Source organism: Sebastes umbrosus, chromosome 18 (genome assembly GCF_015220745.1).
Source record: "Sebastes umbrosus isolate fSebUmb1 chromosome 18, fSebUmb1.pri, whole genome shotgun sequence".
Lineage (NCBI taxonomy): Eukaryota > Metazoa > Chordata > Actinopteri > Perciformes > Sebastidae > Sebastes > Sebastes umbrosus.
The window spans coordinates 24,045,174-24,056,109 of NC_051286.1; the positions used below are offsets into that span (position 1 = coordinate 24,045,174).

The following is a 10,936-nucleotide window of genomic DNA, read 5'->3' on the forward strand; positions in this document are numbered from 1 at the left end:
CTGTGTATGGTAGGTACCTATTAGGCATATGCTCAGTTTTAATCATCAGTCTTTATGTATTACTCATCATGCGGATGAGTCATGGTTGCCCTGACGATGAGATGCGTATACTGTAGTAAGAGGCTGGTGCTGATTGCAGTACGCTTTTGTTAAAATGTCGTCACATTACACTGAGTTCTTTATTTACTTCAAGTAAACTTGACTATGACTTTTATTGCACATTATTCCAGTGTCTATACCTCACACTATGTTAAAGTTGCTCTAAACAATGTCTTTATTTTCACGATGGATACAATTATCTCCGTGTCACACCTGCCATAGTAAGTACAGCGGGATGTCAGGTGGTTGACTCTCTTCCTGTGGCCCTGCAGGTGATGGCCAAGGTGATGGAGATGTACCAGCCCAGTGCTGTGGTTCTTCAGTGCGGTGCAGACTCTCTCTCAGGAGACCGCCTCGGCTGCTTTAACCTCACCATACGCGGTACACATACACAAAGCACGTAAATTAAAAATGAATGGAAGTCAGAAACCATGCTGGAAGTGTTACATTGTGCCTCTTTATTTTCCACCAGGCCATGCCAAGTGTGTGGAGTACATCAAGTCCTTCAACCTCCCGATGCTCATGCTGGGCGGAGGAGGATACACCATCCGCAACGTGGCTCGCTGCTGGACCTACGAGACCGCTGTAGCTCTGGACACAGACATCCCCGACGGTTTGTCACAGATTCCATCTCTAAATATGAGTGAATGTGAAGGATGCTGAAAGTAGCACTTTTGTCTGTGCTGTGTTAAGCAATAGACAATAGCGGCAGAGCAGGTCAGCAGGTCTCAGCCTCTAAAAGCTGTCTTGAAATCACTGAAAAGTTCTAAAAATGATTATTAATGTTTCATATTCAATCAACCACAAGTTAATTCTATTAAGAGAAGCACAGGGCGTGTGTAGATCTGATGCAAGATATATAATTGACTCTTTTGTGTAATGAAATGAGTTCTCTTTTAACAAAGAGAGGCGTGAAAATGAGCTTCAGCTCAGAATTGAAACACTGGAAAAGTTAAAATGTCTGCAGCACCTCTCTTGCTTGACTTGGCTCCCTCTTTATACTGTGGTGTTGGGATGTGGGGGGGGGGGGATCTGGGGGTCAGTGGTGAGCGGATGTTATATGGCTTCACCTCCGTGAAGGAACAGCCTGATAGCTACCTGACTCAGCAGACTGTCTCCTCCACTGAGTGTGTGTGTGTGTGGGTGTAACATAAAGACAGGGGATGTAATCACAGCCTGTCCAATGGGCCAGCAGTTCTCTTAATGGAATTTCGGGACATTAAGTGAACTCCCCGCTCATTTCAATCCATCCTCCACTCAGTGAGGATCAGCACGGGTTCTAACGCCTCAGTAAATCATATTAACAGCCGTGTTATCGCTGCTTTTTCATCCCAAACGACTGATAATTTGACACTGTGTTTTTATCTGCAGCGTATAAATCTCATCTCAGCTGTTCGTCTTGGCTCGGTTTGCTTACTGTTCTCATTGATGTTTCTATCGCAGAACTGCCATACAATGACTACTTTGAGTACTTTGGGCCTGACTTCAAGCTGCACATCAGCCCCTCCAACATGACCAACCAGAACACACAGGAGTACATGGACAAGATCAAGTATGTACCGTCCTTTTATTCATAGCACTGTTTCTTAACAAAGCTGCAGTAGGAATGATTATTAATTATTACTGATGACTATGTAAACATTAAGGTTATAATCTTAAATAGTTGTTCTTTTTATTGAGTTCAAAGAGGACCTGTTATGCTTTTTGTATTTTTTCAAAAAGACACAAGTTACCAAAGTAAGCTAATCGAAGCTAATCAATAAGGTTATGAATAATGTGAACGCTAGCACTAGCTGAGTCAACGTTAGCTGTGCTAAGTCTGGAAATGACTGAAAGGGTTAGTTCCGATATTTTATAAGTGGAGTTGTATGTATACTGCACTGTATACGTGTTCTGCGAAGTAAAATTAGTGACAGACAGGAGTACCGGCACGGAAGCGAAGCAACGTACTGCTGTGGACGCCGCGTTAGTTTTGATCTGAGAGTCACAATAACACAAACAAACTGTCTGATCGATGCAGCGGTAGACCAGCAACTCCTGTGTTCTGTGAGGTAAAATTACTGTTTTTGTCAATGGAATCTGGTGACTTTGAAGAGAATGATATAACAGCTTCAGTTTGCCGTTGGAAAGGGCTGTCTGACGGCGAGGTAAAGCAGCTGTGGACGGGAGCAGCAGACCCCTAAAAAAGGCCCACCTAAAGAAAAGTGTATGCTATATTTATAATATTTTCCCCACTTTACCTTACTGCAGCCTTTTCTGACAGGGAACTGAAGCTACCAAACTCCATTCACAAAAACAGTAATTTTACCTCGCAGAACACGTATTCAATATCGGAACTAACCCTTTCAGTTATTTCCAAACTTAGCACAGCTAACGTTGGCTCACCCATTTTAACACTTCAGTTGCTGGTCTATCACTGCATCGATCGGTTAGTTAGGGTTCAAGCCCAGAAGGGGCAGAACCCTATTGAGTTTGGAGGTGAAGCGGGTTCGGGAGGTGAAGCTATAACTTAAGTAGTTTTTGTGCCTAAACTAAACCAAACAGATTTATTCTTCAACAGTTATTTGCAGCGTTTTTTGGAAGTCGCAAACGTCAGATCAGAAAACACTTCTATGTGTCGTTCTAGAGGGCAAACGATGCGTTTTGTGTGTTGGAGGGTTTTGGCGAAGACGACCTGTCAATCACAGTCAGTTGTGAACATTAATATCTGATTGGTCATTGATGGGCACCGGGCCACCGTGTCCGGCTTTCTCTGCTGATGTACGGATCCCCCCTAGATGATGTACTTCGGTAAAGTTGGAAAGATATTGACAGATTCAAACTTCTTGGATCAATAACTCATAACCAAATTTTTATTTTTAATGGGAAAAATATTCAATAACTTCACTTTTAGAAAGTGTAGATCCATCAACTTTGATGGAACTACACTTTTTAAAAGCAAAGTTATTGAATATTTTTTCCCATTCAAAATTCACCAAAATTATGCAAAAGCATATTTTTCCAAACTAAGTGTTGTAGTACAGCTATGAGGAGATCATTGATGTGTGAAGATCATTGATGTGTGAAGTAATGTTGATGGTACTACACTGTTGCACTTTGTAGACGGTCCCTGACCAGTCATTTCACAGCCGGCTGCACATAGAGACCAATGTAATGTGTCCAGCTCGGAGGTTACTAACTCAAGTTACTAACTCGAGGGAACAAATTAATAAAAAAATTCTCAAGGCATGTCATCACATTCTCATGCTGTCACAGTGTGATGTCATCACATTCTCATGACATCACAGTGGGATTGTCATCACATTGTGATGTCATCCCATTCTTATGCCGTCACAGTGTGATGTCATCACATTCTCATGACATCACAGTGGGATGTCATCACATTGTGATGTCATCCCATTCTCATGCCGTCACAGTGTGATGTCATCACATTCTCATGACATCACAGTGGGATTGTCATCACATTGCGATGTCATCACATTCTCATGACATCACAGTGTGATGTCATCAGCCTTCCATTTATGTTGGCTTTGAAGTTTTCATCCTTTGGTGTACGATTCGTATGGATAGACCAACTCATTTAAGTCTCACACACTTGCTGATATTGTTAGCTGACCGGTATTCGGTTGAACATCAACAATCGACGAGGGTGACTGCATCATTTACATTTCATCATGGGACAAACGTTAACCTTACCAAGCTCTTCGAACCTGAAGGCCGAAATAGATGAACTCCTAAAGAGCGAAGAAGCCTGGGCGGCAAAATTCAACGCTATTAAGGAGCTCTCAGAAAACGTTTCCGGGATAGAACAGAGCTGGGAGAGTAAAATACATCAGTTGGAGGACGACAACAAGGTCCTCACGGACAAGTTGGACCTCGCTGAGAACGACAAGAAAATGGAGGCTGAACTCCAGGAGAAGATTAGCCAGTTGGAGACACAGCTCGACCAGAAGAACTCCAAAATCCTAGATCTCAGCAAGCAGACGGTGTGTCTCTCTGAGTGGCTCACTGAGACTAGAAAAAAGCTGTTGGACAAACGAGATGAACTTGGAGACTGCGAAGAAACCTGGGAGGGCAAATACAGGGAACAGAAAATCTATTTCTATAAGGTCCAGGATGAGAAAGACGACTTCTACATGACCACGATCAAACGGATTTCGGGCGACAAGGAGAAACTTCAGGACAAGTTCAACGAGGACCTGGCGGAGAGTGACCAGAGCTGGATAAACGCAGTCAAACGGATGGACGATGAGACGACGCTTCTGGAGGATATCTGTCTGGACATGAAGAAGAAGATGAGAGGATTCTTTTCTTTCAGTAGGACGGAGGATCGAGGGAAATGGTTACAGGAGTTGAAAAGCAAAATGCGTGAGAAGTTGAAGAAAGAGGAGGAGCAGGAAGCTGAGGTGGAACAGAGAGCGCAGCGGGATGAGGCGGAGAAAAAGAAGGAGCCGGAGAAGAAGGAAAAGGGCTTTTTTCGCTGGATTTTACGAAAGAGAAAGAGAAAGAGTGACTGTGCCAATCAGGTAGAAGAGGAGGCTGCTGGCTGTTCAGCTTCTGCAGCCTGTGACAGTCAGGTAGAGGAGGCTGCTGGCTGTTCAGCTTCTGCAGCCTGTGACAGTCAGGTAGAGGAGGCTGCTGGCTGTTCAGCTTCTGCAGCCTGTGACAGTCAGGTAGAGGAGGCTGCTGGCTGTTCAGCTTCTGCAGCCTGTGACAGTCAGGTAGAGGAGGCTGCTGGCTGTGCAGCTTGGGTTGGACAACAATAGCTCCCTCTTCCTCCCCCCCCTCTACATCTCCTTCCTTCCTCCACCCCCACCTCCCTCCTCATGTACCTCAGGGGCGACTGTGGCTCAGAGGTAGGTGGAGCAGGTCGTCCACCAATCTGAAGGTCGGTGGTTTCGATCCCTTTGCTCCGGGTCACATGTCGATGTGTCCTTGAGCAAGACACTCAACCCCAAATTGCTCCCGAAGGCTGAGCCATCGGTGTGTGAATGAGTGTTTACATCCTGATGGGCCAAGTGGGCACCTTGTATGGCCAGCCTCTGCCATCAGTGTGTGAATGTGTGTGTGAACGGGTGAATGCTGACATGTAGTGTAAAGCACTTTGAATGGTCGGAAGACTAGAGAAGTGCTGTAGAAATGCAAGTCCATTTACCATTTACTAACCCTTCCTCTCTCTTCCCCCCCATCACCCCATCACCCTCTAGGTCTCCACCCTCACATCCTGTCAAAGGGATAGTTTGGGTGTTTTGAAGTGGGGTACTTTTACTTGTATTAGGTACTTATCCATAGTAGTTGTGATACTTACAGTGGATGGAGGACCTCGTACACCCCCACTTCAAAACACCCAAACTATCCCTTTGACATTAGGGGCGACATAGTGACTAAGTGATTAGCACTGTAGCCTCATACAGACACCAACAGCTGTCGGGCTGTGTGGACTTTGTATAGTCTGCCTGTGTCTGCGTGGGTTTTCTCCTGGTGCTCAGGTTTCCTCCCACAATATTTGGACACTGTATATATGTGCATATATACAGTAGTTTGAAGAAACACCATCTGCATGTAGTAGATGGTGTAGCTTGGACACATCATCAGTGATGAATGATGATTATATAATGATTATATAATGATTATATAATGATTATATATATATGTATATATATATACAAATAAATGATTAATAAAATAAATAAATAATAAACAGTCAAATACAATTTTGATATGTCTGTCTCTCTGAATAAATGTGTACAATATAAATACAACTGTATGACATTATGGTGGCTATAAAGTAGAAGTACTGGTATCCGTTTAAGTTGTGATTTAAACAACGCTGAAGCCGATCAATAAAATGATCAATGTCACGTAATAAAAGATGTTCCAAATGGTATTTTAGGCGCCGGTTCTGTAATAAACAATGATGTTTTGCAGTAAAAACCATTTAACCTTTATGACTGAGGGGCTCATGATTATTTTTAATATGAGCATTATTAACTTCTAATTAGGATGCACGCGCACATGGACACGCGCGCGGTAGTCTGAAATAAGATAGCAACTAACAGACCGGTGTAAACAGAACCAAGTGACACATCCAACCTGGTGGATTGTCAGTACTAAACTATCTCTAAACTTGATTAAAGGGACAAATTAAAGGGGCAGTGAGCTCAATTTACTTTATTGACGATTGCTACCAAATTTTCTGTGGCTCATTATTGGACCGAGCTCATCAAAAGTTGCATAAAGCTTGTTGATATCTTATTGCATTTCGAAGATAATAAGTCAACAACCATTTGGCCCATCATCTCGAAACTTGCGAGCTATGTCCACAAGAGTACCTTGAGCGAAAAAGGCTCTTGGCGAACTGCCACTTGCAGCTGTAACTTGTTTGTGTTATTGTGTTACTTTTGGATCTGATCTAACGTGGAGTCCACATCAGCAGCTTAGCTTCCGTGTCGGTACTCCAGGTCTGCTTCTCCAAACTGGGAGCGCGCCGACCACCATCTAAGTTACTGTACGTAATACACTGACTATGGATAAGGGATACAAAACTGAACCGTAAAAAAGAAAATTACAATAATGACGTGCAAACCGAATCGTGGGCTTGTTGAACCGTTATTAATTATTTGATGAGGTTCCAGAGACATATAGGAGGCATTTATCTGAACATAGGCCCATTTGACCATTAAGTACCCTGCTTTATTTCATGTATAAAATCAGTGATATGGCTTCATATAATATAGAAATATAATTTGTTACTATCAATCAATCTATGTATATATTTTGGAGTTCAAACACATAGAAAATGGTTATGTTTTTCTTCTCCCTAATGTGCCAAACAAACTGAACTGAAACCATCACCCAAAAACCGCGATACAAACTGAACCTTGGGCTTGTTGAACCGTTGCACCACAAATATATACTGTATTGCTCCACAGACATATAGAAAATAGCATTTTGACGCTCAGACATACATACTTTGACAAAGATTTGAATGCTCCCATTTGAATACATAAGGAACACCTCTGGGAAGCTACATGATATATGAAACTCATCATAATGGACCCGCCCTTTAAATGAAACGGACATGAATGAAACATAAAGAATAAACCTAATTTTCTAACAAATATTCCTGTGTCTATTTAACAATTGATTTCATGCTAGTTATTTAAATGGCTCCAGACTCACCTGAGTGTATCGGCTTTGTGTATGTGATGTGTTCAGGCAGCGACTGTTTGAGAACCTGCGGATGCTGCCTCATGCTCCTGGAGTGCAGATGCAGGCCATCCCGGAGGACGCAATCCCGGACGACACCGTGGACGAGGACACGGAGGATCCTGACAAACGCTTGTCCAGTAAGACTGCTGTTCATTTTCATTCCATATCCCTTCTCTTACACACAGTTAGGATGAGTTGATATACCCATGTTTATTCCTCGTTATGCTCAACTTTGTCACAATAATGTGTTTGTGACAAATACTGGTTATTGCTGACTCTTGAAATAGATGACTTCCTTGATTTCATAATGTGGTAGCATTTACTGTTAGTGAATGATCTATAAAGAAACTATATTCCTGTTAGCATCTGATTGTATAGAAGTCTATGAGAAAATGATCCTACTTCTCACTTGATTTATTACCTCAGTAAACATTGTAAACATGAGTTTATGGTCTGAAGCTTTCCCTACTAGTATCTAAGAAAAGCTGAGCCCCTCCCAGATGTCATCACCCTAAAACAATTTATAAAAACTCAAACTAAATCTTCCAATTTGAATAAAGTAATCCACTGTATTAAATTAGACTTTTTAATTTTGTTGTAGCATCATTCATCAGAGTGTGTTGTGTTCTTGCAGTTCGTGCCACGGACAAGAGGATAGCCTGTGATGAAGAGTTCTCCGACTCTGAGGACGAGGGGGAGGGAGGCAGGAAGAACGTGGCCAATCACAAGAAGGGTGCAAAAAGGCCCCGAGTGGACGAAGACAAGAAGGAAGGAGAGGAGAAGAAGACCGGTGGGTATTCTCAAGTGTGAATGCTTCCACAGTGGTGAAATGACTGATGTTGTTTTTATACATGATTCTTTTGTTCTCCTTCCTATCGCAGAGATAAAAGAGGAAGAGAAAACAAAGGACATCGGCGCTGAGAAGACTGAGTCTAAAAGGTAAGAGGAGCCTCTCTACCAGTATTTGTCCAACAACGTCTTCACACACACTTCCACAAAACATCTTTCTTTTGCTATTCTGTATTTACTCACTACCTCTTCACGTCCAGTTCAGAGCGACTGAATGCTGTTTTAAATTCAGTTAAGTTCTGTGTTTACACCTGTCTGGCAGTGCTTTCACGTGCACTAAAGTAACCCAGTTACTGTCGGCTTTCTGCACTAATGCTTTCTGTAACCAGGGAAGAGGATTAGAGAAACCTTAATGCTGATACTGCATTTTTCTTTGAACGCATATTTTCAATTTGCCCTTTACAAGTTTTTTGATCAGCTTTTCACCAGGGCTGTCAAAGTTAATGCGAACGTGTTAACGCAAATTCATTTTAACGCCGCTAATTTCTTTGATGCATTAACTCAACTTGGGATTTTTAAGTTGCGGCTTAAGTTTTTTTATGCTAAATGCAGTACCTTTGAGGGTTTCTGGACAATATCTGTCATTGTTTTGTGTTGTTAATTGATTTACAATAATAAATATATACATACATTTGCATAAAGCAGCATATTTGTCCACTCCCATGTTGATAAGAGTATTAAATACTTGACAAATCTCCCTTTAAGGTACATTTTGAACAGATAAATAAAATGTGTGATTAATTTGTGGTTCATCACGATTAACTATGGACAATCATGCGATTAATCGTGGTTAAATATTTTAATCGATTGACAGCCCTGCTTTTTACGTGTGCATGACAAAAACAGTTAAAGACGTATCGCTGTGACAGCAGTGCAGCAGGATGAGAGGAAAGATCATTACACGTAGCGTGCATCCTTGTATTCAAGTCTGATAAAAACTCACACAAAGCTAGTATCCACAGCAGTGCTCTGTGCAAACTATGCACTCTCACTACAGAGCCATGTCCTCATTGCATCAGTCCAAATGTTCTGAAACACACACACAGACACTAAAATAAGGAAAGCAGAATATCTTAATGCAGTTAAAGAAAGTAAGCCCTAGTTCCTAAACAAGGTGTATTGGAAAATCTGACCTGGTGTGTGTAAACGCAGATTTTACAGTAACCAGGTTAGCACAGTATCTAATCTAAGAGTAACCTGGTTTCTTGTGTGCATGTACATCCAGTATACTGTAGGTCTGTCTTGTTTAGCATGCAGTTCTGTACAGCTCTGGATTGGTTTGTAATAAAGTGTGATCCCGCGATTACATACAAAGTCAATGCAAAGACGCAAATAGACGCGAATTCGCACCGGGCAACGCGAATGGTGCGAATGACACAATGCGAACACACGGAATTTGCATATTCCATTCGTGTGACGCTGTGTCGCGAAAGCTTATCAGCGTTGAGATTCTCCTCCTGTCGTCACTGACGTCCTGATGTTGTTAAATCAGAAAAGGAGGAAATAAATCTTGTATGTGTCTGTGGTCACCCCAGAGCTACGAGAGTACATCATATGTGTACGGAGACCGGACCAAACGCTGTGTATAAATGTGTGTGTATAAACCACAGACTCTCTATGGTAGAAACAACAGCGTCGCTGCCGTATTTATGTCTAGATGACTTTATGTTGAGTGTTGATTGAGCAGCTGCATAGCCTGGCACTGATCCATCCAAACTCCATTCAGAAAACAAGCAATTTGAAAGTTGTTTACTTGTCGTCTTGCAGACAGACCTGACAAAGCATCAATTCAGACTTTTTACAAATCTGCATCATTATGTAGTTATTTCGGCATCATTTGATCCGTTTATTGACATTAAATCACAGCACAATCTGTTTATTTTGGGTTCATACCGCAGTAGCGACGTGTGGCTTGCTAGATACAGTCAGTGCAATGGCACTGTATGTGAATACAGCTCTCCGCCGGGTGATGTTATGAACCCAGACACAACGGAGTTTGGTTGTCTGACATATCTGGGACTTCCACAAGCAAAGCAGCAACAGTGGTTATTTCTTCCATGGTCAATGGAGGAAATGGTGGAAAGAAAAGTTGTTGGTAATTATGGACACAAATGATGCCGGTGGTCCGACTTGCGCGAGTAAAGCGAGGCGAAAATTTGCTTGGCTCTTGGTGAGAATGCGACATTAGACTTCCTGAAATCACGTGTGTATGATTAAAATCACACTTCATGAGGAATGCTGTGAAGTTTCATTTGCCTTTTAAATGTTTAATTTGGCCAATCTAATTGTGTTTTTACTTATTCTACATATTGCAGCGCACCTTTTCCCCCGTAATATTTAGAATAAATCTCCAACTCTCATTTTCCTTCAGCAGTGTGAAGACTGAGCAGACCAGCAGTGCCTGAATTCTTCTTCTTCTACTTCCACAAACACACACAAAACTCAACGGTGCTGTCCCCCCCCCCCCAAGGATCCAACTCTTCACTGAATCACTGTCGGAAGCATTATATTTATTATGACTCTATTTTCTACTTGTAAATCTCTTGTGAATCGTCCCTCCTTGTGCAGCGTATCAGTGGATTCCTTGAATCCAACATGCTAATTATGTCCTTTGATACCCTGAACCGTGTTATTCCAATGTGCTTTATCTTCTGAAGGAAACCTTGACTTAACTTGTGTGTAGGAAACTGTGGGTGAACCTGTAGATGAACCTAGAAAGAGTTCATGTTTAAATTTCAATATTTTGTATTCGTCAATAAAACGTTTATACTGTTTC

The 10,936-nt window shown here is 42.0% G+C and overlaps 2 protein-coding genes across 2 annotated transcripts; both read left to right on the plus strand.

Moving 5' to 3' along the window:
* The first annotated feature begins 328 nt into the window (after nt 1-328).
* On the plus strand, nt 329-10,936 carry LOC119476994 (histone deacetylase 2-like). The gene is made up of 7 exons (XM_037750739.1): nt 329-480; nt 572-712; nt 1,543-1,651; nt 7,318-7,448; nt 7,946-8,101; nt 8,193-8,250; nt 10,532-10,936. Exons 1-7 carry the CDS (start codon nt 375-377, stop codon nt 10,563-10,565), a joined length of 735 nt encoding a protein of 244 aa, XP_037606667.1. The 5' UTR covers nt 329-374; the 3' UTR covers nt 10,566-10,936.
* LOC119476991 (putative leucine-rich repeat-containing protein DDB_G0290503) lies at nt 3,625-5,736 on the plus strand. The gene is made up of 2 exons (XM_037750734.1): nt 3,625-4,637; nt 4,734-5,736. The coding sequence occupies exons 1-2, from the start codon at nt 3,774-3,776 to the stop codon at nt 4,863-4,865; spliced, it is 996 nt and encodes a 331-aa protein (XP_037606662.1). The 5' UTR covers nt 3,625-3,773; the 3' UTR covers nt 4,866-5,736.

What these genes read in the sequence shown, in the direction of transcription:
- LOC119476991 (XM_037750734.1), top strand. Translation starts at nt 3,774, where the DNA reads ATGGGACAAACGTTAACCTTACCAAGCTCTTCGAACCTGAAGGCCGAA. An exon ending in CCAATCAGGTAGAAGAGGAG is followed by an intron (nt 4,638 to 4,733) that starts GCTGCTGGCTGT and finishes CAGGTAGAGGAG; the next exon opens with GCTGCTGGCTGTTCAGCTTC.
- LOC119476994 (XM_037750739.1), top strand. Translation starts at nt 375, where the DNA reads ATGGCCAAGGTGATGGAGATGTACCAGCCCAGTGCTGTGGTTCTTCAG. An exon ending in TCCTGACAAACGCTTGTCCA is followed by an intron (nt 7,449 to 7,945) that starts GTAAGACTGCTG and finishes GTGTTCTTGCAG; the next exon opens with TTCGTGCCACGGACAAGAGG. An exon ending in AGGAGAGGAGAAGAAGACCG is followed by an intron (nt 8,102 to 8,192) that starts GTGGGTATTCTC and finishes TTCCTATCGCAG; the next exon opens with AGATAAAAGAGGAAGAGAAA.